Genomic DNA, 27,500 nt, shown 5'->3' with positions numbered 1-27,500 from the left:
TGTGGTAAATTCAATTGATTGGACATGATTTGGAAAGGCACATACCTGTCTATATAAGGTCCCACAGTTGACAGTGCATGTCAGAGCAAAAACCAAGCCATGTAAATGTAAATGTAATGTGGTCAAAGGAATTGTCCGTACAGCTCCGAGACAGAATTGTGTCGAGGCACAGATCTGGGGAAAGGTAACAAGAAATATCTGCAGCATTGAAGGTTCCCAAGAACACAGTGGCCTCCATCATTCTTAAATGGTAGATGTTTGGAACCACAAATACTTTTCCTAGAATTTGCCGCCCGGCCAAACTGAGCAATCAGGGGAGAAGGGCCTTGGTCAGGGAGGTGACCAAGAACCCGATGGTCACTCTGACAGAGCTCTAGAGTTCCTCTGTGGAGATGGGAGAAACTTCCAGAAGGACAACCATCTCTGCAGCACTCCACCAATCAGGCCTTTATGGTAGAGTGACCAGACGGAAGCCACTCCTCAGTAAAAAGGCACATGACAGCCCGCTTGGAGTTTGCCAAAAGGCACCTAACGACTCTCAGACCATGAGAAACAAGATTCTCTGGTCTGATGAAACCAAGATTGAACTCTTTGGCCTGAATGCCAAGCGTCACGACTGGAGGAAACCTGGCACCATCCCTACGGTGAAGCATGGTGGTGGCAGCATCATCCTGTGGGGATGTTTTTCAGTGGCAGGGTGTCACGATCGTCTGAAGGAGGAGACCAATGCGCAGCGTTGCGAGTGAACATGATGACTTTATTTACTTAAAGCAACCACGAAGAAAAAACAACAAATGACGATCCGTGAAGTTCTATACAGAATACTACTAACAGCAACAAAGAAACAATAACCCACAAAACAAAGGAGAAAACACACAGAATATATATGGCTCCCAATCAGAGATAACGAGCCGACAGCTGACACTCGTTACCTCTGATTGGGAGTCATCGACCAATCACCACATGACACAAACAAAATGAAACTCACCCATCCCCAACACCACCAAATGAAATACACCCAACACAAGAAAATGAACAACCCTGGCTCAATATAAACGTCCATAGAGCCAGAGTGTTACAGTACCCCCCCCTAAAGGTGCGAACTCCGGGCGCACCAACATCAGGACTAGGGGAGGGTCTGGGTGGGCGTCTGTCCATGGTGGCGGCTCTGGCCCCGGTCCAAAAATCCTTAGGAGGCGCTCCATAACTCCTGTGTAGGTAGGTCCTGTTGCCGCTTGTTACGCTGCTTGGTCCTTCTATGGTGGGTTATTCTGTCACGATCGTCTGAAGGAGGAGACCAATGCGCAGCAGTTACGAGTGAACATGATGACTTTATTTACTTAAAGCAACCACGAAGAAAAAACAACAAATGACGATCCGTGAAGTTCTATACAGAATACTACTAACAGCAACAAAGAAACAATAACCCACAAAACAAAGGAGAAAACACACAGAATATATATGGCCCCAATCAGAGATAACGAGCCGACAGCTGACACTCGTTACCTCTGATTGGGAGTCATCGACCAATCACCACATGACACAAACAAAATGAAACTCACCCATCCCCAACACCACCAAATGAAATACACCCAACACAAGAAAATGAACAACCCTGGCTCAATATAAACGTCCATAGAGCCAGAGTGTTACACAGGGTCTGGGAGACTAGTACAGAGATATCCTTGATGAAACCTTCTCAGGACCTCAGGCTGGGGCGAAGGTTCACCTAACAACAGGACAATGTCCCTAAGCACACAGCCAAGACAATGTAGGAGTGGCTTCGGGACTAGTCTCTAAATGTCCTTGAGTGGCCCAGCCACTCCCCAAATACAGGTATGCCAAGCTTGTAGCATCATACCCAAGAAGACTCAAGGCTGTAATCGCTGCCAAAAGTGCTTCAACAAAGTACTGAGTAAAGGGTCTGAATTCTTATGTAAATCTGATATCAGTTTCCTATTCTTTATAAATTTGCAAACATTTCTAAAAACCTGTTCTTGCTTTGCATTATGGGGTATTGTGTGTAGAGTGATGAGGGAAATAAACGATTTAATCAATTTCAGAATAAGGCTGTAACGTAACAAAATGTGGAAAATGTCAAGGGGTCTGAATACTTTCCGTATGCACTGTATACTCCCAACAATTTAATAAACCTAACCGGGTTTAACGGGTAAACCTAACCGGGTTTAAACGGGTAAACCTAACCGGGTTTAACGGGTAAACCTAACCGGGTTTAACGGGTAAACCTAACCGGGTTTAACGGGTAAACCTAACCGGGTTTAACGGGTAAACCTAACCAGGTTTAATGGGTAAACCTAACCAGGTTTAATGGGTAAACCTAACCAGGTTTAATGGGTAAACCTAACCAGGTTTAATGGGTAAACCTAACCAACGTTTCTGCATGCAACTCCTGTTTTTTACCAGAAAACAATAATTCATATTATGGCAACTATAGGAAAGACCATCTACACTGAGTTTACAAACCAGGTCAGTCTATGTCATGGAAAGACCAGGTGTTCCTAATTTTTGTAAACTCAGTGTAGATGGTCTTTCCTATAGTTGCCATAATATGTGTAAGTGTTCTTACTGACACCTCAGTTACAGTTAAGAGTCTCTGGTACGAAACGTATCTCAAGGCCAAGCTAGGTATCAGCTTGTCTGTCTTAACCTAGCTGCTGATACGGTTAGCCTCGCTAACAGTGGTTGGTTAGTTAGCAACTCGTACTTGTTAGCCTCAGGGCTCTAAATTGCGACCATTTTGGTCACATGTGCTCCTTGATATTTTGCTGTGCGACCTGGAATTTTTATATGGGTGCACCAGTGCATAGAAAATAATAATTGCCCAGATAATTGTTGTATAATAACGCTTGGCTGTACCGTTGTTTCCAGAGAGCTTACACCATTACTACAGTGAAAACTGCTTGTTTCTAACCCAAACAGTTAAAAGATCATAGCCCATATTAGAGCCCTGGTTAGCCTCACTAGTAGCTGGTTGCTGGTACGTACGTGTACAAATGGAGGCAACCTTCCCAGACAGCTTGGCCTGTTCTGTGTTCCCTGCTCCCAGAGCGTTGCCCACCCTCACACTAGCTGCTACTGAGAAACCAAGGGGGAACTGAGAGAGGAAGATATGGAGAGAAGAGAGAGAGACAGAGAGAGAGAGAGGAGGGAGAGACAGAGATATGGAGAGAAGAGAGAGAGACAGAGAGAGAGAGGGAGAGGGAGAGAGGAGAGAGATGTGAGCTAGAAAACTAAGCAATATACAGTTGAAGTCGAAAGTTTACATACACTTAGGTTGGAGTCATTAAAACTTGTTTTTCAACCACTCCACAAATTTCTTGTTAACAAACTATAGTTTTGGCAAGTCGGTTAGGACATCTACTTTGTGCATGACACAAGTAATTTTTCCAACAATTGTTTACAGACAGATTATTTCACTTATAATTCACTGTATCACAATTCCAGTAGGTCAGAAGTTTACATACACTAAGTTGTCTGTGCCTTTAAACAGCTTGGAAAATTCCAGAAAATGATGTCATGGCTTTAGACGCTTCTGATAGGCTAATTGACATAATTTGAGTCAATTGGAGGTGTACCTGTGGATGTATTTCAAGGCCTACCTTCAAACTCAGTGCCTCTTTGCTTGACAACATGGGAAAATCAAAAGAAATCAGCCAAGACCTCAGAAAAGAAATTGTACACCTCCACAAGTCTGGTTCATCCTTGGGAGAAATTTCCAAACGCCTGAAGGTACCACGTTCATCTGTACAAACAATAGTACGCAAGTATAAACACCATGGGACCACGCAGCCGTCATACCGCTCAGGAGGGAGACGCGTTCTGTCTCCTAGAGATGAATGTACTTTGGTGCGAAAAGTGCAAATCAATCCCAGAACAACAGCAAAGGACCTTGTGAAGATGCTGGAGGAAAAAGGTACAAAAGTATCTATATCCACAGTAAAACGAGTCCTATATCGACATAACCTGAAAGGCCGCTCAGCAAGGAAGAAGCCACTGCTCCAAAACCACCATAAAAAAGCCAGACTACGGTTTGCAACTGCAAATGGGGACAAAGATCGCACTTTTTGGAGAAATATCCTCTGGTCTGATGAAACAAAAATAGAACTGTTTGGCCATAATGACCATCGTTATGTTTGGAGGAAAAAGGGGGGGCTTGCAAGCCGAAGAACACCATCCCAACCGTGAAGAACAGGGGTGGCAGCATCATGCTGTGGGGGTGCTTTGCTGCAGGAGGGACTGGTGCACTTCACAAAATAGATGGCATCATGAGGAAGGAAAATTATGTGGATATATTGAAGCAACATCTCAAGACCTCAGTCAGGAAGTTAAAGCTTGGTCGCAAATGGGTCTTCCAAATGGACAATGACCCCAAGCACACTTCCAAAGTTGTGGCAAAATGGCTTAAGGACAACAAAGTCAAAGTATTGGAGTGGCCATCACAAAGTCCTGACCTCAATCCTTTAGAACATTTGTGGGCAGAACTGAAAAAGCGTGTGCGAGCAAGGAGGCCTACAAACCTGACTCACTTACACCAGCTCTGTCAGGAGGAATGGGCCAAAATTCACCCAGCTTATTGTGGGAAGCTTGTGGAAGGCTACCCGAAACGTTTGACCCAAGTTAAACAATTTAAAGGCAATGCTACCAAATGCTAATTGAGTGTGTGTTAACTTCTGACCCACTGGGAATGTGATGAAAGAAATAAAAGCTGAAATAAATCATTCTCTCTACTATTATTCTAACATTTCACATTCTTAAAATTAAGTGGTGATCCTAACTGATTTAAGACAGGACATTTCTACTAGGATTAGATGTGAGGAATTGTGAAAAACTGAGTTTAAATGTATATGGCTAAGGTGTATGTAAACGTCCGACTTCAACTGTAGGTTTTTATTAACACTATAATTTAACTTCTTATTAATGATTTAACATTTTGTTTTACATGTCATGTTGTAGTGTATCTTAGTGTGATGTCACCATGGTAACTAGCTTATATACAGTGTGATGTCACCATGGTAACTAGCTTATATACAGTGTGATGTTACCATAATAATAATAATAATAATATGCCATTTAGCAGACGCTTTTATCCAAAGCGACTTACAGTCATGCGTGCATACATTGTAGGTGATGGTAACTAGCTGATATACAGTGTGATGTTACCATGTAGGTGATGGTAACTAGCTGATATACAGTGTGATGTTACCATGTAGGTGATGGTAGCTAGCTGATATACAGTGTGATGTTACCATGGTAACTAGCTGATATACAGTGTGATGTTACCATGTAGGTGATGGTAACTAGCTGATATACAGTGTGATGTTACCATGTAGGTGATGGTAACTAGCTGATATACAGTGTGATGTTACCATGTAGGTGATGGTAACTAGCTGATATACAGTGTGATGTTACCATGTAGGTGATGGTAACTAGCTTATATACAGTGTGATGTTACCATGGTAACTAGCTGATATACAGTGTGATGTTACCATGTAGGTGATGGTAGCTAGCTGATATACAGTGTGATGTTACCATGGTAACTAGCTGATATACAGTGTGACGTTACCATGTAGGTGATGGTAGCTAGCTGATATACAGTGTGATGTTACCATGGTAACTAGCTGATATACAGTGTGCTGTTACCATGTAGGTGATGGTAGCTAGCTGATATACAACAGACTGAGCCCCCAACTCCACCTCACTGATAAGACCTGAGAGAGGGAAGAGAGGGAAGATGAGGGAGAGAGGGCGGAGAGGGGGAGGGAGAGAGGGACGAGATGAGGAGATGGGGAGAGAGGGGGGAGAGGGGGGAGATGACAGGGAGAGAGGGAGAAAGGGGAGAGAGGGGAGATGAGGATAGAGGGGAGAGAGGGGAGAGAGGGGGGAGATGAGGAGAGAGGGGAGAGAGGGAGAGAGGGGAGTGAGGTGAGAGAGGGGGAGATGAGGAGAGAGGGGAGAGAGGGAGAGAGGGGAGTGAGGTGAGAGAGGGGGAGATGAGGAGAGAGAGGGGGAGATGAGGAGAGAGGGAGAGAGGGAGGAGATGAGGAGAGGGGGGAGATGAGGAGAGAGGGAGAGAGGGGGAGATGAGGATAGAGGGAGAGAGGGGAGAGAGGGGGGAGATGAGGAGAGAGGGAGAGAGGGAGAGAGGGGAGGAGGTGAGAGAGGGGGAGAGAGGAGAGAGAGGGGAGATGAGGAGAGAGGGAGAGAGGGAGGAGATGAGGAGAGGAGGAGAGAGGGGAGATGAGGAGAGAGGGGAGAGAGGGAGAGAGGGAGAGAGGGGGAGATGAGGAGAGAGGGAGAGAGGGAGATGAGGAGAGAGGGGAGAGAGGGAGATGAGGAGAGAGGGGAGAGATGGAGGAGATGAGGAGAGGGGGAGAGAGGGAGATGAGGAGAGAGGGGAGAGAGGGAGATGAGGAGAGAGGGGAGAGATGGAGAAAGGGGGAGATGAGGAGAGAGGGAGAGAGGATAGAGAGGGGAGAGAGGGAGGGAGAGAAGGGGGAGATGAGGATAGAGAGAGATGAGCGAGAGATGAGGAGAGAAGGGGGGAGGGCGAGAGGGGAGAGATGAGGAGAGAAGGGGGGAGATGAGGAGAGAGGAGAGGTGGAGAGAGAGAGAGAGGTGAGCGAGGGGGAGAGGGGGGAGATGAGAAGAGAGGGACAGAGGTGAGAGGGGAGAGAGGGAGAGAGGGGAGAGAGTGAGAGGGGGAGATGAGGAGCGAGGGAGAGAGGGGAGAGATGAGGAGAGAAGGAGAGATGAGGAGAGAGGGAGAGAGGGAGAGACGGGAGATGAGGAGAGAGGGAGGGGGAGAGATGAGGAGAGAGGGAAAGAGGGGAGGGAGAGAAGGGGGAGATGAGGATAGAGAGGGAGAGAGGGGGAGATGAGGAGAGGGGAGAGATGAGGAGAGAAGGAGAGAGGGAGAGATGAGGAGAGAGGGAGAGATGAGGAGAGAGGGAGAGAGGGGAGATGAGGAGAGAGGGAGGGGGGAGATGAGGAGAGAGGGAGAGAGGGGAGAGAGGGGAGGGAGAGAAGGGGGAGATGAGGATAGATAGGGAGAGAGGGGGGAGATGAGGAGAGAGGGGAGAGAGGGGGGAGAGGAGGAGAGAGGGAGAGAGGTGAGAGAAGTGGAGATGAGGAGAGAGGGGAGAGAGGGGGGAGATGAGGAGAGAGGGGAGAGAGGGAGAGAGGTGAGAGAGGGGAGAGGGGAGAGAGGTGAGAGAGGGGGAGAAGAGGAGAGAGGGAGAGAGGGAGAGAGGGGAGAGAGGTGAGAGAGGGGAGATGAGGAGAGAGGGGAGAGAGGGGGAGATGAGGAGAGGTGAGAGAGGGGGGAGAAGAGGAGAGAGGGGAGAGAGGTGAGAGAGATGGAGATGAGGAGAGAGGGGGACATGAGGACAGAGGGAGAGAGGGTAGAGGGAGAGAGGGAGAGGAGGAGAGAGGGGAGATGAGGAGAGAGGGAGAGAGGGGAGAGATGAGGAGAGAGGGAGAGAGGGGAGATGAGGGGGATATGGAGGAGAGAGGGGAGATGAGGAGAGAGGGAGAGATGATGAGAGAGGGAGATGAGGAGAGAGGGGAGAGATGAGGAGAGAGGGAGAGAGGGGAGAGGAGAGGGGGGAGATGAGGGGGATATGAGGAGAGAGGGGGAGATGAGTGGGATATGAGGAGAGAGGGGGAGATGAGGAGAGAGGGAGAGAGGGGAGAGATGAGGAGAGAGGGAGATGGGGAGAGAGAGGGAGATGATGAAAGAGGGAGAGAGGGGAGAGGGAGATGAGGAGAGAGGAGAGAGATGAGGAGAGAGGGGAGAGGGAGAGAGGGAGAGGAGAGGGGGGAGATGAGGAGAGGAGAGAGATGAGGAGAGAGAGAGAGAGGGGGAGATGAGGAGATGAGGAGAGAGGGAGAGAGGGAGAGGAGGAGAGAGGGGAGATGAGGAGAGAGGGAGAGAGGGGAGAGATGAGGAGAGAGGGAGAGAGGGGAGATGAGGAGAGAGGGGAGAGAGGGGGAGATGGGGAGATGAGGAGAGAGGGAGAGAGGGGAGAGGGAGAGAGGGAGAGGAGAAGGGGGAGATGAGGAGAGGAGAGAGATGAGGAGAGAGAGAGAGAGGGGGAGATGAGGAGATGAGGAGAGAGGAGGAGAGAGGGGAGATGAGGAGAGAGGGAGAGAGGGGAGAGATGAGGAGAGAAGGGGGGAGATGAGGAGAGAGGAGAGGTGGAGAGAGAGAGGTGAGCGAGGGGGGAGATGAGAAGAGAGGGACAGAGGTGAGAGGGGAGAGAGGGGGGAGATGAGGAGAGAGGGGAGAGAGTGAGAGAGGGGAGAGAGTGAGAGGGGGAGATGAGGAGCGAGGGAGAGAGGGGCGAGAGGTGAGAGAGCGAGAAAGGGGGGAGATGAGGAGAGAGGGGCGAGAGGGAGAGAGGGAGAGAGGGGAGAGGTGAGAGAGGGAGAGAGGGAGACAGGGAGAGAGGGAGAGAGGGATAAAGGTGAAAGAAGGAGAGAGGGAGGAGATGAGGAGAGAGAGGGGAGAGAAGGAGAGATGTGAGAGAGGGAGAGATGTGAGAGAGGAATAGAGGGAAATACGGGAGATAGAGGGAGGGGTAGGGGGAGGGCGAGAGACAGGAGATGAGGAGAGAGGGAGAGAGATTGGAGATGAGGAGAGAGGGAGAGGGGGGAGATGAGGAGAGAGGGGAGAGGGGAGGGAGAGACAGAGGGAGAGAAGGAGGAGATGAGGAGAGAGAGGGAGAGGGGGGAGATGAGGAGAGATGAGGGGAGAAAGGGAGCGAGGTGAGAGAGGTGGGAGATGAGGGGAGAGGGAGAGAGGGAGAAAGGGGAGAGAGGGGAGAGAGGTGAGATAGGGGGAGAAGAGGAGAGAAAGGAGAGAGAGGTGGAGATGAGGAGAGAGGGGGACATGAGGAGAGAGGGAGAGAGGGAGAGAGGGGAGAGGAGGAGAGAGGGAGAGAGGGGAGAGAGAGGGAGAGATGAGGAGAGAGGGGGAGATGAGGAGAGAGGGGGAGATGAGGAGAGAGGGGGAGATGAGGAGAGAGGGAGAGAGGGGAGAGATGAGGAGAGGGGGAGAGAGGGGGAGATGAGGAGAGAGGGGGAGATGAGGAGAGAGGGGGAGATGAGGAGAGAGGGGGAGATGGGAGATGAGGGGGAGATGAGGAGAGAGGGAGAGAGGGGAGAGGGAGAGAGGGAGAGGAGGAGAGAGGGAAGATGAGGAGAGAGGGAAGATGAGGAGAGAGGGAGAAGGTGAGAGATGAGGAGAGAGGGAGAGAGGGGGAGATGAGGAGAGAGGGGGAGATGAGGAGAGAGGGAGAGAGGGGAGAGGGAGAGAGGGAGAGGAGGAGAGAGGGGAGAGATGAGGAGAGAGGGGAGAGGGGGGAGATGAGGAGAGAAGGGGGAGATGAGGAGAGAGGAGAGACGTGGAGAGAGAGAGAGGTGAGAGAGGGATAGAGGGGGGAGATGAGAAGAGAGGGACAGAGGTGAGAGGGGCGAGAGGGAGAGAGGGGGAAGAGGTGAGAGAGGGGGGGGAGGTGAGAGAGAGAGAAAGGGGGGAGATGAGGAGAGAGGGGCGAGAGGGAAAGAGGGGAGATGAGGAGAGAGGGAGAGGGGGGAGATGAGGAGAGAGGGGAGAGAGTGAGATGAGGAGAGAGGGAGATAGGGAGAGAGGGGAGAGAGGTGAGAGGGGGGAGAAGAGGAGAGAGGGGAGAGAGGTGAGAGAGGTGGAGATGAGGAGAGAGTGGGACATGAGGAGAGGAGGAGAGAGGGGAAATGGGGAGAGAGGGAGAGGGGGGAGAGAGGGAGAGAGGGAAGAGAGGGGGGAGATGAGGAGAGAGGGAGAGAGGGGAGATGAGGAGAGAGGAGAGAGGTGAGAGGTGCGAGAGGGAGAGAGGGGCGAGGTGAGGGAGAGCGAGGGGAGAGAGGGGAGAGGGAGAGCGAGGTGAGAGAGGGGAGAGACAGAGAGGGGCGAGAGGGAGAGAGGGAGAGAGGGGAGAGATGAGGAGAGAGGGAGAGAGGGGAGAGAGGGAGAGAAGGAGGAGATGAGGAGAGAGAGGGGAGAGAAGGAGAGGTGAGAGAGGGAGAGAGGGGGAGATGAGGAGAGAAGGGGGCGAGGGGGGAGATGAGGAGAGAGGGGGAGAGGGGGGAGATGAGGAGCGAGGGAGAGAGGGAGAGAGAGAGGGGGGAGATGAGGAGAGAGGGAGAATGGAAAGAAGGAGAGAGGGGAGAAAGGGGAGAGACGGGAGAGGGAGAGAGGGGCGAGAGGGAGGGAGCGAGAGAGGGGAGAGATGAGGAGAGAGGGAGGAGATGAGGAGAGAGGGAGAGAGGGAAAGAGGGAGAGAGAGATTGGAGAGGGGGGAGATGAGGAGAGAGGGAGAGGGGTAGAGGGGCAGAGAGGGAGAGACGGGAGATGAAGAGAGAGGGAGGAGAGAGGGGAGAGAGGGGGAGAGAGGAGATGGGAGAGAGGGGAGAGGGGGAGAGAGGGAGAGACGGGAGATGAGGAGAGAGGGAGAGGGAAAGAGAGCAGAGAGGGTAGAGGGGGAGAGAGGGAGAGACGGGAGATGAGGAGAGAGGGAGAGAGGGAGAGAGGGGGGAGATGAGGAGAGAGGGAGAGGGGGAGAGAGGGGAGAGGGGGAGAGAGGGAGAGACGGGAGATGAGGAGATAGGGAGAGAGGGGGGAGATGAGGAGAGAGGGGAGATTGGGAGAGAGGGGAGAGGGGGAGAGAGGGAGAAAAATGAATGGTGGAAAAAGGATTGGAACCATTTCCCTGTTTGACCGCTAGGTTTTATGGGTCTTATGACACTTCCATTGTGGGGCTCTACATAGGGAATAGGACAGGGTTTCCCAAACTCGGTCCTCGGGACCTTAAGGGGTGCACTTTTTGGTTTTTGCCCTAGCATTACATTTCATTTACATTTACGTCATTTAGCAGACGCTCTTATCCAGAGCGACTTACAAATAGGTGCATTCACCTTATAGCCAGTGGGATAACCACTTTACAATGTTTTTTTATTTTTATTTATTTTTTTATTTTTTGGGGACTACACAGCTGATTCAAATAACCAACTCATCATCAAGCTTTGATCATTTAAATCAGCTGTGTAGTGTTAGGGCAAAAAACTAAACGCCCCTTGGGGTCCCGAGAACCATGTTTGGGAAACGATGGAATAGGGTGTCATTTTGGACATATCCAGTATTATTATTATTATTATTATTATTATTATTATGTTATAACAACAGTACCTGCCAGGAAGCCTCCGATCTCATAGGTCCACCATTCCAGACACAGCATCAGCATACTTGGGATGGCCAGCTTGATGAACTGTCCCCACTCCTGCAGGCAGTCAGCTGACCATCCTAGGGGTGAGAGGTCAGGAATCACACATACCCCCACCAATAGAAACTTCCCAGAATGCATAGATGGCAGGTTAGTGGAGTGATAGAGAACCTTTGAGATGGCAGGTTAGTGGAGTGATAGAGAACCTTTGAGATGGCAGGTTAGTGGAGTGATAGAGAACCTTTGAGATGGCAGGTTAGTGGAGTGATAGAGAACCTTTGAGATGGCAGGTTAGTGGAGTGATAGAGAACCTTTGAGATGGCAGGTTAGTGGAGTGATAGAGAACCTTTGAGATGGCAGGTTAGTGGAGTGATAGAGAACCTTTGAGATGGCAGGTTAGTGGAGTGATAGAGAACCTTTGAGATGGCAGGTTAGTGGAGTGATACAGAACCTTTGAGATGGCAGGTTAGTGGAGTGATACAGAACCTTTGAGATGGCAGGTTAGTGGAGTGATACAGAACCTTTGAGATGGCAGGTTAGTGGAGTGATAGAGAACCTTTGAGATGGCAGGTTAGTGGGAGTGATAGAGAACCTTGAGATGGCAGGTTAGTGGAGTGATAGAGAACCTTTGAGATGGCAGGTTAGTGGAGTGATAGAGAACCTTTGAGATGGCAGGTTAGTGGGAGTGATAGAGAACCTTTGAGATGGCAGGTTAGTGGAGTGATAGAGAACCTTTGAGATGGCAGGTTAGTGGAGTGATAGAGAACCTTTGAGATGGCAGGTTAGTGGAGTGATACAGAACCTTTGAGATGGCAGGTTAGTGGAGTGATAGAGAACCTTTGAGATGGCAGGATAGTGGAGTGATACAGAACCTTTGAGATGGCAGGTTAGTGGAGTGATAGAGAACCTTTGAGATGGCAGGTTAGTGGAGTGATAGAGAACCTTTGAGATGGCAGGTTGGTGGAGTGATAGAGAACCTTGAGATGGCAGGTTAGTGGAGTGATAGAGAACCTTTGAGATGGCAGGTTAGTGGAGTGATAGAGAACCTTGAGATGGCAGGTTAGTGGAGTGATACAGAACCTTTGAGATGGCAGGTTAGTGGAGTGATAGAGAACCTTTGAGATGGCAGGTTAGTGGAGTGATACAGAACCTTTGAGATGGCAGGTTAGTGAAGTGATAGAGAACCTTTGAGATGGCAGGTTAGTGGAGTGATAGAGAACCTTTGAGATGGCAGGTTAGTGAAGTGATAGAGAACCTTTGAGATGGCAGGTTAGTGGAGTGATAGAGAACCTTTGAGATGGCAGGTTAGTGGAGTGATACAGAACCTTTGAGATGGCAGGTTAGTGGAGTGATACAGAACCTTTGAGATGGCAGGTTAGTGGAGTGATACAGAACCTTTGAGATGGCAGGTTAGTGGAGTGATAGAGAACCTTTGAGATGGCAGGTTAGTGAAGTGATAGAGAACCTTTGAGATGGCAGGTTAGTGGAGTGATACAGAACCTTTGAGATGGCAGGTTAGTGGAGTGGTAGAGAACCTTTGAGATGGCAGGTTAGTGGAGTGATACAGAACCTTTGAGATGGCAGGTTAGTGGAGTGGTAGAGAACCTTTGAGATGGCAGGTTAGTGGAGTGATACAGAACCTTTGAGATGGCAGGTTAGTGGAGTGATAGAGAACCTTTGAGATGGCAGGATAGTGGAGTGATACAGAACCTTTGAGATGGCAGGTTAGTGGAGTGATAGAGAACCTTTCAGATGGCAGGTTAGAGGAGTGATAGAGAACCTTTGAGATGGCAGGTTAGTGGAGTGATAGAGAACCTTTGAGATGGCAGGTTAGTGGAGTGGTAGAGAACCTTTGAGATGGCAGGTTAGTGGAGTGATAGAGAACCTTTGAGATGGCAGGTTAGTGGAGTGATAGAGAACAATTGAGGTGGCAGGTTAGTGGAGTGATAGAGAACCTTTGAGATGGCAGGTTAGTGGAGTGATAGAGAACCTTTGAGATGGCAGGTTAGTGGAGTGATAGAGAACCTTTGAGATGGCAGGTTAGTGGAGTGATAGAGAACCTTTGAGATGACAGGTTAGTGGAGTGATAGAGAACCTTTGAGATGGCAGGTTAGTGGAGTGATAGAGAACCTTTGAGATGGCAGGTTAGTGGAGTGATAGAGAACCTTTGAGATGGCAGGTTAGTGGAGTGATACAGAACCTTTGAGGTGGCAGGTTAGTGGAGTGATAGAGAACCTTTGAGATGGCAGGTTAGTGGAGTGATACAGAACCTTTGAGATGGCAGGTTAGTGGAGTGATAGAGAACCTTTGAGATGGCAGGTTAGTGGAGTGATAGAGAACCTTTGAGATGGCAGGTTAGTGGAGTGATAGAGAACCTTTGAGATGGCAGGTTAGTGGAGTGATACAGAACCTTTGAGATGGCAGGTTAGTGGAGTGATAGAGAACCTTTGAGATGGCAGGTTAGTGGAGTGATAGAGAACCTTTGAGATGGCAGGTTAGTGGGAGTGGTAGAGAACCTTTGAGATGGCAGGTTAGTGGAGTGATAGAGAACCTTTGAGATGGCAGGTTAGTGGAGTGATACAGAACCTTTGAGATGGCAGGTTAGTGGAGTGATAGAGAACCTTTGAGATGGCAGGTTAGTGGAGTGATAGAGAACCTTGAGATGGCAGGTTAGTGGAGTGATACAGAACCTTTGAGATGGCAGGTTAGTGGAGTGATACAGAACCTTTGAGGTGGCAGGTTAGTGGAGTGATAGAGAACCTTTGAGATGGCAGGTTAGTGGAGTGATAGAGAACCTTTGAGATGGCAGGTTAGTGGAGTGATAGAGAACCTTTGAGATGGCAGGTTAGTGGAGTGATAGAGAACCTTTGAGATGGCAGGTTAGTGGAGTGATACAGAACCTTTGAGATGGCAGGTTAGTGGAGTGATAGAGAACCTTTGAGGTGGCAGGTTAGTGGAGTGATAGAGATCCTTTGAGATGGCAGGTTAGTGGAGTGATAGAGAACCTTTGAGATGGCAGGTTAGTGGAGTGGTAGAGAACCTTTGAGATGGCAGGTTAGTGGAGTGATAGAGAACCTTTGAGATGGCAGGTTAGTGGAGTGATAGAGAACCTTTGAGATGGCAGGTTAGTGGAGTGATACAGAACCTTTGAGATGGCAGGTTAGTGGAGTGATAGAGAACCTTTGAGATGGCAGGTTAGTGGAGTGATAGAGAACCTTTGAGATGGCAGGTTAGTGGAGTGATAAAGAACCTTTGAGATGGCAGGTTAGTGGAGTGATAGAGAACCTTTGAGATGGCAGGTTAGTGGAGTGATACAGAACCTTTGAGATGGCAGGTTAGTGGAGTGATAGAGAACCTTTGAGGTGGCAGGTTAGTGGAGTGATACAGAACCTTTAAGATGGCAGGTTAGTGGACTGATACAGAACCTTTGAGATGGCAGGTTAGTGGAGTGATACAGAACCTTTGAGATGGCAGGTTAGTGGAGTGATACAGAACCTTTGAGATGGCAGGTTAGTGGAGTGATAGAGAACCTTTGATATGGCAAGTTAGTGGAGTGATAGAGAACCTTTGAGATGGCAGGTTAGTGGAGTGATAGAGAACCTTTGATATGGCAGGTTAGTGGAGTGATAGAGAACCTTTGATATGGCAGGTTAGTGGAGTGATAGAGAACCTTTGAGATGGCAGGTTAGTGGAGTGATAGAGAACCTTTGAGATGGCAGGTTAGTGGAGTGATACAGAACCTTTGAGATGGCAGGTTAGTGGAGTGATAGAGAACCTTTGAGATGGCAGGTTAGTGGAGTGGTAGAGAACCTTTGAGATGGCAGGTTAGTGGAGTGATAGAGAACCTTTGAGATGGCAGGTTAGTGGAGTGATACAGAACCTTTGAGATGGCAGGTTAGTGGAGTGATAGAGAACCTTTGAGATGGCAGGTTAGTGGAGTGATAGAGAACCTTTGAGGTGGCAGGTTAGTGGAGTGATAGAGAACCTTTGAGATGGCAGGTTAGTGGAGTGATAGAGAACCTTTGAGATGGCAGGTTAGTGGAGTGGTAGAGAACCTTTGAGATGGCAGGTTAGTGGAGTGATAGAGAACCTTTGAGATGGCAGGTTAGTGGAGTGATACAGAACCTTTAAGATGGCAGGTTAGTGGAGTGATAGAGAACCTTTGAGATGGCAGGTTAGTGGAGTGATAGAGAACCTTTGAGATGGCAGGTTAGTGGAGTGATACAGAACCTTTGAGATGGCAGGTTAGTGGAGTGATAGAGAACCTTTGAGATGGCAGGTTAGTGGAGTGATACAGAACCTTTGAGATGGCAGGTTAGTGGAGTGATAGAGAACCTTTGAGATGGCAGGTTAGTGGAGTGATACAGAACATTTGAGATGGCAGGTTAGTGGAGTGGTAGAGAACCTTTGAGATGGCAGGTTAGTGGAGTGATAGAGAACCTTTGAGATGGCAGGTTAGTGGAGTGATAGAGAACCTTTGAGATGGCAGGTTAGTGGAGTGACAGAGAACCTTTGAGATGGCAGGTTAGTGGAGTGATAGAGAACCTTTGAGATGGCAGGTTAGTGGAGTGATACAGAACCTTTGAGATGGCAGGTTAGTGGAGTGATAGAGAACCTTTGAGATGGCAGGTTAGTGGAGTGATAGAGAACCTTTGAGATGGCAGGTTAGTGGAGTGATAGAGAACCTTTAAGATGGCAGGATAGTGGAGTGATAGAGAACCTTTGATATGGCAGGTTAGTGGAGTGATACAGAACCTTTAAGATGGCAGGTTAGTGGAGTGATAGAGAACCTTTGAGATGGCAGGTTAGTGGAGTGATACAGAACCTTTGAGATGGCAGGTTAGTGGAGTGATAGAGAACCTTTGAGATGGCAGGTTAGTGGAGTGATACAGAACCTTTGAGGTGGCAGGTTAGTGGAGTGATAGAGAACCTTTGAGATGGCAGGTTAGTGGAGTGATAGAGAACCTTTGAGATGGCAGGTTAGTGGAGTGATAGAGAACCTTTGAGATGGCAGGTTAGTGGAGTGATAGAGAACCTTTGAGATGGCAGGTTAGTGGAGTGATAGAGAACCTTTGAGATGGCAGGTTAGTGGAGTGATACAGAACCTTTGAGATGGCAGGTTAGTGGAGTGATAGAGAACCTTTGAGATGGCAGGTTAGTGGAGTGATAGAGAACCTTTGAGATGGCAGGTTAGTGGAGTGATAGAGAACCTTTGAGATGGCAGGTTAGTGGAGTGATAGAGAACCTTTGAGATGGCAGGTTAGTGGAGTGATAGAGAACCTTTGAGATGGCAGGTTAGTGGAGTGATAGAGAACCTTTGAGATGGCAGGTTAGTGGAGTGATAGAGAACCTTTGAGATGGCAGGTTAGTGGAGTGATAGAGAACCTTTGAGATGGCAGGTTAGTGGAGTGATAGAGAACCTTTGAGATGGCAGGTTAGTGGAGTGATAGAGAACCTTTGAGATGGCAGGTTAGTGGAGTGATAGAGAACCTTTGAGAAGGCAGGTTAGTGGAGTGATAGAGAACCTTTGAGATGGCAGGTTAGTGGAGTGATAGAGAACCTTTGAGATGGCAGGTTAGTGGAGTGATACAGAACCTTTGAGATGGCAGGTTAGTGGAGTGGTAGAGAACCTTTGAGATGGCAGGTTAGTGGAGTGATAGAGAACCTTTGAGGTGGCAGGTTAGTGGAGTGATACAGAACCTTTGAGATGGCAGGTTAGTGGAGTGATACAGAACCTTTGAGATGGCAGGTTAGTGGAGTGATACAGAACCTTTGAGATGGCAGGTTAGTGGAGTGATAGAGAACCTTTGAGATGGCAGGTTAGTGGAGTGATAGAGAACCTTTGAGATGGCAGGTTAGTGGAGTGATAGAGAACCTTTGAGATGGCAGGTTAGTGGAGTGATAAAGAACCTTTGAGATGGCAGGTTAGTGGAGTGATAGAGAACCTTTGAGATGGCAGGTTAGTGGAGTGATACAGAACCTTTGAGATGGCAGGTTAGTGGAGTGATAGAGAACCTTTGAGATGGCAGGTTAGTGGAGTGGTAGAGAACCTTTGAGATGGCAGGTTAGTGGAGTGATAGAGAACCTTTGAGATGGCAGGTTAGTGGAGTGATAGAGAACCTTTGAGATGGCAGGTTAGTGGAGTGATACAGAACCTTTGAGATGGCAGGTTAGTGGAGTGATACAGAACCTTTAAGATGGCAGGTTAGTGGAGTGATACAGAACCTTTGAGATGGCAGGTTAGTGGAGTGATACAGAACCTTTGAGATGGCAGGTTAGTGGAGTGATACAGAACCTTTGAGATGGCAGGTTAGTGGAGTGATAGAGAACCTTTGAGATGGCAGGTTAGTGGAGTGATAGAGAACCTTTGAGATGGCAGGTTAGTGGAGTGATAGAGAACCTTTGATATGGCAGGTTAGTGGAGTGATAGAGAACCTTTGATATGGCAGGTTAGTGGAGTGATAGAGAACCTTTGAGATGGCAGGTTAGTGGAGTGATAGACAACCTTTGAGATGGCAGGTTAGTGGAGTGATACAGAACCTTTGAGATGGCAGGTTAGTGGAGTGATAGAGAACCTTTGAGATGGCAGGTTAGTGGAGTGGTAGAGAACCTTTGAGATGGCAGGTTAGTGGAGTGATAGAGAACCTTTGAGATGGCAGGTTAGTGGAGTGATAGAGAACCTTTGAGATGGCAGGTTAGTGGAGTGATAGAGAACCTTTGAGATGGCAGGTTAGTGGAGTGATAGAGAACCTTTGAGATGGCAGGTTAGTGGAGTGATAGAGAACCTTTGAGATGGCAGGTTAGTGGAGTGATACAGAACCTTTAAGATGGCAGGTTAGTGGAGTGATACAGAACCTTTGAGATGGCAGGTTAGTGGAGTGATAGAGAACCTTTGAGATGGCAGGTTAGTGGAGTGATAGAGAACCTTTGAGATGGCAGGTTAGTGGAGTGATAGAGAACCTTTGAGATGGCAGGTTAGTGGAGTGATAGAGAACCTTTGAGATGGCAGGTTAGTGGAGTGATAGAGAACCTTTGAGATGGCAGGTTAGTGGAGTGATACAGAACCTTTGAGATGGCAGGTTAGTGGAGTGATAGAGAACCTTTGAGATGGCAGGATAGTGGAGTGATACAGAACCTTTGAGATGGCAGGTTAGTGGAGTGATAGAGAACCTTTGAGGTGGCAGGTTAGTGGAGTGATAGAGAACCTTTCAGATGGCAGGTTAGTGGAGTGATAGAGAACCTTTGAGATGGCAGGTTAGTGGAGTGATACAGAACCTTTGAGATGGCAGGTTAGTGGAGTGATAGAGAACCTTTGAGATGGCAGGTTAGTGGAGTGATAGAGAACCTTTGAGATGGCAGGTTAGTGGAGTGATAGAGAACCTTTGAGATGGCAGGTTAGTGGAGTGATAGAGAACCTTTGAGATGGCAGGTTAGTGGAGTGATAGAGAACCTTTGAGATGGCAGGTTAGTGGAGTGATACAGAACCTTTGAGATGGCAGGTTAGTGGAGTGATAGAGAACCTTTGAGATGGCAGGTTAGTGGAGTGATAGAGAACCTTTGAGATGGCAGGTTAGTGGAGTGATAGAGAACCTTTGAGATGGCAGGTTAGTGGAGTGATAGAGAACCTTTGAGATGGCAGGTTAGTGGAGTGATAGAGAACCTTTGAGATGGCAGGTTAGTGGAGTGATACAGAACCTTTGAGATGGCAGGTTAGTGGAGTGATAGAGAACCTTTGAGATGGCAGGTTAGTGGAGTGATAGAGAACCTTTGAGATGGCAGGTTAGTGGAGTGATAGAGAACCTTTGAGATGGCAGGTTAGTGGAGTGATAGAGAACCTTTGAGATGGCAGGTTAGTGGAGTGATAGAGAACCTTTGAGATGGCAGGTTAGTGGAGTGATACAGAACCTTTGAGATGGCAGGTTAGTGGAGTGATAGAGAACCTTTGAGATGGCAGGATAGTGGAGTGATACAGAACCTTTGAGATGGCAGGTTAGTGGAGTGATAGAGAACCTTTGAGGTGGCAGGTTAGTGGAGTGATAGAGAACCTTTCAGATGGCAGGTTAGTGGAGTGATAGAGAACCTTTGAGATGGCAGGTTAGTGGAGTGATACAGAACCTTTGAGATGGCAGGTTAGTGGAGTGATAGAGAACCTTTGAGATGGCAGGTTAGTGGAGTGATAGAGAACCTTTGAGATGGCAGGTTAGTGGAGTGATAGAGAACCTTTGAGATGGCAGGTTAGTGGAGTGATAGAGAACCTTTGAGATGGCAGGTTAGTGGAGTGATAGAGAACCTTTGAGATGGCAGGTTAGTGGAGTGATAGAGAACCTTTGAGATGGCAGGTTAGTGGAGTGATACAGAACCTTTGAGATGGCAGGTTAGTGGAGTGATAGAGAACCTTTGAGATGGCAGGTTAGTGGAGTGATAGAGAACCTTTGAGATGGCCGGTTAGTGGAGTGATACAGAACCTTTGAGATGGCAGGTTAGTGGAGTGGTAGAGAACCTTTGAGATGGCAGGTTAGTGGAGTGATAGAGAACCTTTGAGATGGCAGGTTAGTGGAGTGATACAGAACCTTTGAGATGGCAGGTTAGTGGAGTGATAGAGAACCTTTGAGATGGCAGGTTAGTGGAGTGATAGAGAACCTTTGAGATGGCAGGTTAGTGGAGTGATAGAGAACCTTTGAGATGGCAGGTTAGTGGAGTGATAGAGAACCTTTGAGATGGCAGGTTAGTGGAGTGATAGAGAACCTTTGAGGTGGCAGGTTAGTGGAGTGATAGAGAACCTTTGAGATGGCAGGTTAGTGGAGTGATAGAGAACCTTTGAGATGGCAGGTTAGTGGAGTGGTAGAGAACCTTTGAGATGGCAGGTTAGTGGAGTGATAGAGAACCTTTGAGATGGCAGGTTAGTGGAGTGATAGAGAACCTTTGAGATGGCAGGTTAGTGGAGTGATAGAGAACCTTTGAGATGGCAGGTTAGTGGAGTGGTAGAGAACCTTTGAGATGGCAGGTTAGTGGAGTGATAGAGAACCTTTGAGATGGCAGGTTAGTGGAGTGATAGAGAACCTTTGAGATGGCAGGTTAGTGGAGTGATACAGAACCTTTGAGATGGCAGGTTAGTGGAGTGATACAGAACCTTGTACTATAGGGTTTCCCAATCCTGGTCCTAAGGACCCATATTTTTTTGCTTTTGCCCTAGCGCTACACAATTGATTCAAACTAAAAGCTTGATGATACACTGATTAGTTGAATAAAGTATGGTAGTGCTACGGCAAAACCAGAAATAAATCCATTTGGGTCCCCAGGAGCAGGATTTGGAAACCATGTAGAACAGAACAGACTGCTACTCTTCTCTCAGATATATGATCCGTTCACACACAGCTGGACTCTGGCCTGGGACCGGAGCACAAATACAACCATAACATTACAGACCATCTCTGAGCAAACTACGTCATACCGTGAACAAAGCCATCCTGTTCTGACCTCTCTCCCAGAGGCAGGTGGTTAAAGAGTCACCTAGTCACATATTATTATTACACTGAGACACCAGGCTCAACGTGGGCAGGCCAGGTGAGGACATCTGCCCTGAGCTCACTGCCTTTGAGGGTACAGGTTAGGGGCTAGGGGGTAGTGGCTAGGGGGTAGTGGCTAGGGGGTAGTGGCTAGGGGTAGTGGCTAGGGGGTAGGGGCTAGGGGGTAGTGGCTAGGGGTTAGGTAATAGGTGCTTGTGGTTAGGGGTTAGGGGGAAGAGTTACACATACCTTCCCAAGGGAAGAGTTACACATACCTTCCCAGGGGAAGAGTTACACATACCTTCCCAGGTGGCCTTGTGCAGACCCTGGCAGACAATATAGCAGTAGAGAAAGACAGCCAGGGAGAACTGGGAGATGGAGTTGGCTGCTGCAGAACCCCTACGACAGACAGAGACATAGAGATATATATAGTCAGTGAGTACTGGGAGATGGAGTTAGTTATTATAGAACCACAGACAGACAGAGACATAGAGATATATATAGTCAGGTAGTACTGGGAGATGGAGTTAGTTATTATAGAACCACAGACAGACAGAGACATAGAGATATATATAGTCAGGTAGTACTGGGAGATGGAGTTAGTTATTATAGAACCACAGACAGACAGAGACATAGAGATATATATAGTCAGGTAGTACTGGGAGATGGAGTTAGTTATTATAGAACCACAGAGACAGACAGAGACATAGAGATATACAGTGAGGGAAAAAAGTATTTGATCCCCTGCTGATTTTGTACGTTTGCCCACTGACATGATCAGTCTATAATTTTAATGGTAGGTTTATTTGAACAGTGAGAGACAGAATAACAACAAAAAAATCCATAAAAACGCATGTCAAAAATGTTATAAATTGATTTGCATTTTAATAAGGGAAATAATTATTTGACCCCCTCTCAATCAGAAAGACTTCTGGCTCCCAGGTGTCTTTTATACAGGTAACGAGCTGAGATTAGGAGCACACTCTTAAAGGGAGTGCTCCTAATCTCACCTTGTTACCTGTATAAAAGACACCTGTCCACAGAAGCAATCAATCAGATTCCAAACTCTCCACCATGGCCAAGACCAAAGAGCTCTCCAAGGATGTCAGGGACAATTTGTAGAACTACACAAGGCTGGAATGGGCTACAAGACCATCGCCAAGCAGCTTGGTGAGAAGGTGACAACAGTTGGTGCGATTATTCGCAAATGGAAGAAACACAAAAGACCTGTCAATCTCCCTCGGCCTCTCCATGCAAGATCTCACCTCGTGGAGTTGCAATGATCATGAGAACAGTGAGGAATCAGCCCAGAACTACACGGGAGGATCTTGTCAATGATCTCAAGGCAGCTGGGACCATAGTCACCAAGAAGACAATTGGTAACACACTACGCCGTGAAGGACTGAAATCCTGCAGCGCCCGCAAGGTCCCCCTGCTCAAGAAAGCACATATACAGGCCCGTCTGAAGTTTGCCAATGAACATCTAAATGATTCAGAGGAGAACTGGGTGAAAGTGTTGTGGTCAAATGAGACCAAAATCGAGCTCTTTGGCATCAACTCAACTCGCCGTGTTTGGAGGAGGAGGAATGCTGCCTATGACCCCAAGAACACCATCCCCACCGTCAAACATGGAGGTAGAAACATTATGCTTTGGGGGTGTTTTTCTGCTAAGGGGACAGGACAACTTCACTGCATCAAAGGGACGATGGACGGGGCCATGTACCGTCAAATCTTGAGTGAGAACCTCCTTCCCTCAGCCAGGGCATTGAAAATGGGTTGTGGATGGGGTATTCCAGCATGACAATGACCCAAAACACACGGCCAAGGCAACAAAGGACTGGCTCAAGACGAAGCACATTAAGGTCCTGGAGTGGCCTAGCCAGTCTCCAGACCTTAATCCCATAGAAAATCTGTGGAGGGAGCAGAAGGTTCGAGTTGCCAAACATCAGGCTCGAAACCTTAATGACTTGGAGAAGATCTGCAAAGAGGAGTGGGACAAAATCCCTCCTGAGATGTGTGCAAACCTGCTGGCCAACTACAAGAAACGTCTGACCTCTGTGATTGCCAACAAGGGTTTTGCCACCAAGTACTTAGTCATGTTTTGCAGAGGGGTCAAATACTTATTTCCCTCATTAAAATGCAAATCAATTTATAACATTTTTGACATGCGTTTTTCTGGATTTTTGTTGTTGTTATTCTGTCTCTCACTGTTCAAATAAACCTACCATTAAAATTATAGACTGATCATGTCTTTGTCAGTTGGCAAATTTACAAAATCAGCAGGGGATCAAATACTTTTTTCCCTTACTGTATATAGTCAGGTAGTACTGGGAGATGGAGTTAGTTATTATAGAACCCCTGAGACAGACAGAGACAGAGGAGAGAGAGAACATGGTGGTTATCACACCAACTCTCCTAATATTGGTTATCACACCAACTCTCCTAATATTGGTTATCACACCAACTCTCCTAATATTGGTTATCACACCAACTCTCCTAATACTGGTATCAAACTAATCAAGCTCCTCACTCTGGGACTCTGCTTTGACCTGTCAGTCAAAAGAAAACGTCATGCTTGCTGCCATCTGTCTGACTGGTTTTATAGTTATTTTTCAAAAGAAATCAGTCAAGACCTCAGAAAAAAAATGGTAGACCTCCACAATTCTGGTTTATCCTTGGGAGCAATTTCCAAACGCCTGAAGGTACCACGTTCATCTGTACAAACAATAGTACGCAAGTATAAACACCATGGGACCACGTAGCCGTCATATCGCTCAGGAAGGAGACGCTTTCTGTCTCCTAGAGATGAACGTACTTTGGTGCAAAAAGTGCAAATCAATCCCAGAACAACAGCAAAGGACCTTGTGAAGATGCTGGAGGAAACAGGTACAAAAGTATCTATATCCACAGTAAAACGAGTCCTATATCGACATAATCTGAAAGGCCGCTCAGCAAGGAAGAAGCCACTGCTCCAAAACCGCCATAAAAAAGCCAGACTACGGTTTGCAACTGCACATGGGGACAAAGATCGTACTTTTTGGAGAAATGTCCTCTGGTCTGATGAAACAAAAATAGAACTGTTTGGCCATAATGACCATCGTTATGTTTGGAGGAAAAAGGGGGTTGCTTGAAAGCAGAAGAACGCCATCCCAACCGTGAAGCACGGGGGTGGCAGCATCATGATGTGGGGGTGTTTTGCTGCAGGAGGGACTGGTGCACTTCACAAAATAGATGGCATCATGAAGAAGGAATATTATGTGGATATATTGAAGCAACATCTCAAGACATCAGTCAGGAAGTTAAAGCTTGGTCGCAAATGGGTCTTCCAAATGGACAATGACCCCAAGCATACTTCCAAAGTTGTGGCAAAATGGCTTAAGGACAACAATGTCAAGGTATTGGAGTGGCCATCACAAAGCCCTGACCTCAATCCTATAGAAAATGTGTGGGCAGAACTGAAAAAGCGTGTGCGAGCAAGGAGGCCTACAAACCTGACTCAGTTACACCAGCTCTGTCAGGAGGAATGGGCCAAAATTCACCCAACTTATTGTGGGAAGCTTGTGGAAGGCTAACCGAAACGTTTGACCCAAGTTAAACAATTTAAAGGCAATGCTACCAAATACTAATTGAGTGTATGTAAACGTCTGACCCACTGGGAATGTGATGAAAGAAATACAAGCTGAAATAAATCATTCTCTCTACTATTATTCTGACATTTCACATTCTTAGAATTAAGTGGTGATCCTAACTGACCTAAGACAAGGAATTTGGATAAGGTGTATGTAAACTTTCCGACTTCAACTGTATATAGTACAGTATGTATGAGTTGGAGACAGTATAGTATATATATATAGTATAGTTTGTATATAGTATAGTATAGTATAATATTTATAACTATTGTTATAATATTGTAACTCACGCCACGCCCAGGTCCAGCACATAGAGGAAGATGTAGTTGATGAGAGCGTTGAGAATGTTCCCCACCACTCCTACTATCACTGTAGGCCAGATGATACCCTGCAGGACAAGACACAACATTACCTATCTAACTGCAGGTTCAGATGATACCCTGCAGGACAAGACACAACATTACCTATCTAACTGCAGGTTCAGATGATACCCTGCAGGACAAGACACAACATTACCTATCTAACTGCAGGTTCAGATGATACCCTGCAGGACAAGACACAACATTACCTATCTAACTGTAGGTTCAGATGATACCCTGCAGGACAAGACACAACATTACCTATCTAACTGTAGGCCAGATGATACCCTGCAGGACAAGACACAACATTACCTATCTAACTGTAGGTTCAGATGATACCCTGCAGGACAAGACACAACATTACCTATCTAACTGCAGGTTCAGATGATACCCTGCAGGACAAGACACAACATTACCTATCTAACTGTAGGTTCAGATGATACCCTGCAGGACAAGACACAACATTACCTATCTAACTGTAGGCCAGATGATACCCTGCAGGACAAGACACAACATTACCTATCTAACTGTAGGTTCAGATGATACCCTGCAGGACAAGACACAACATTACCTATCTAACTGTAGGCCAGATGATACCCTGCAGGACAAGACACAACATTACCTATCTAACTGCAGGTTCAGATGATACCCTGCAGGACAAGACACAACATTACCTATCTAACTGTAGGCCAGATGATACCCTGCAGGACAAGACACAACATTACCTATCTAACTGCAGGTTCAGATGATACCCTGCAGGACAAGACACAACATTACCTATCTAACTGTAGGCCAGATGATACCCTGCAGGACAAGACACAACATTACCTATCTAACTGTAGGCCAGATGATACCCCTGCAGGACAAGACACAACATTACCTATCTAACTGCAGGTTCAGATGATACCCTGCAGGACAAGACACAACATTACCTATCTAACTGCAGGTTCAGATGATACCCTGCAGGACAAGACACAACATTACCTATCTAACTGTAGGCCAGATGATACCCTGCAGGACAAGACACAACATTACCTATCTAACTGCAGGTTCAGATGATACCCTGCAGGACAAGACACAACATTACCTATCTAACTGCAGGTTCAGATGATACCCTGCAGGACAAGACACAACATTACCTATCTAACTGCAGGTTCAGATGATACCCTGCAGGACAAGACACAACATTACCTATCTAACTGTAGGCCAGATGATACCCTGCAGGACAAGACACAACATTACCTATCTAACTGTAGGCCAGATGATACCCTGCAGGACAAGACACAACATTACCTATCTAACTGTAGGTTCAGATGATACCCTGCAGGACAAGACACAACATTACCTATCTAACTGTAGGTTCAGATGATACCCTGCAGGACAAGACACAACATTACCTATCTAACTGTAGGCCAGATGATACCCTGCAGGACAAGACACAACATTACCTATCTAACTGCAGGTTCAGATGATACCCTGCAGGACAAGACACAACATTACCTATCTAACTGTAGGCCAGATGATACCCTGCAGGACAAGACACAACATTACCTATCTAACTGCAGGTTCAGATGATACCCTGCAGGACAAGACACAACATTACCTATCTAACTGTAGGCCAGATGATACCCTGCAGGACAAGACACAACATTACCTATCTAACTGTAGGCCAGATGATACCCTGCAGGACAAGACACAACATTACCTATCTAACTGCAGGTTCAGATGATACCCTGCAGGACAAGACACAACATTACCTATCTAACTGCAGGTTCAGATGATACCCTGCAGGACAAGACACAACATTACCTATCTAACTGTAGGCCAGATGATACCCTGCAGGACAAGACACAACATTACCTATCTAACTGCAGGTTCAGATGATACCCTGCAGGACAAGACACAACATTACCTATCTAACTGCAGGTTCAGATGATACCCTGCAGGACAAGACACAACATTACCTATCTAACTGTAGGCCAGATGATACCCTGCAGGACAAGACACAACATTACCTATCTAACTGTAGGCCAGATGATACCCTGCAGGACAAGACACAACATTACCTATCTAACTGCAGGTTCAGATGATACCCTGCAGGACAAGACACAACATTACCTATCTAACTGCAGGTTCAGATGATACCCTGCAGGACAAGACACAACATTACCTATCTAACTGTAGGCCAGATGATACCCTGCAGGACAAGACACAACATTACCTATCTAACTGCAGGTTCAGATGATACCCTGCAGGACAAGACACAACATTACCTATCTAACTGTAGGCCAGATGATACCCTGCAGGACAAGACACAACATTACCTATCTAACTGCAGGTTCAGATGATACCCTGCAGGACAAGACACAACATTACCTATCTAACTGTAGGCCAGATGATACCCTGCAGGACAAGACACAACATTACCTATCTAACTGTAGGCCAGATGATACCCTGCAGGACAAGACACAACATTACCTATCTAACTGCAGGTTCAGATGATACCCTGCAGGACAAGACACAACATTACCTATCTAACTGCAGGTTCAGATGATACCCTGCAGGACAAGACACAACATTACCTATCTAACTGTAGGCCAGATGATACCCTGCAGGACAAGACACAACATTACCTATCTAACTGCAGGTTCAGATGATACCCTGCAGGACAAGACACAACATTACCTATCTAACTGCAGGTTCAGATGATACCCTGCAGGACAAGAC

General features: G+C 47.3%; 1 protein-coding gene across 2 annotated transcripts in view; it reads right to left on the bottom strand.

Moving 5' to 3' along the window:
- LOC121564130 (multidrug and toxin extrusion protein 1-like) overlaps nt 1-27,500 on the bottom strand; it is a 55,727-nt gene that overhangs the window by 22,477 nt on the left and 5,750 nt on the right. For both annotated transcript variants that reach the window (XM_045210344.1, XM_045210345.1), the window contains exons 7-11: nt 24,705-24,802; nt 21,087-21,184; nt 11,246-11,359; nt 5,662-5,729; nt 3,007-3,115 (exon numbers count right to left, since the gene is read on the bottom strand). In XM_045210344.1, coding sequence (XP_045066279.1) covers nt 3,007-3,115; nt 5,662-5,729; nt 11,246-11,359; nt 21,087-21,184; nt 24,705-24,802 — 487 coding nt within the window. The remainder of the gene's footprint in view (nt 1-3,006; nt 3,116-5,661; nt 5,730-11,245; nt 11,360-21,086; nt 21,185-24,704; nt 24,803-27,500) is intronic.

This window comes from Coregonus clupeaformis, chromosome 34, assembly GCF_020615455.1.
Source record: "Coregonus clupeaformis isolate EN_2021a chromosome 34, ASM2061545v1, whole genome shotgun sequence".
Classification (NCBI taxonomy): Eukaryota; Metazoa; Chordata; class Actinopteri; order Salmoniformes; family Salmonidae; genus Coregonus; species Coregonus clupeaformis.
This window is presented reverse-complemented; position numbering and strand designations above follow the sequence as displayed.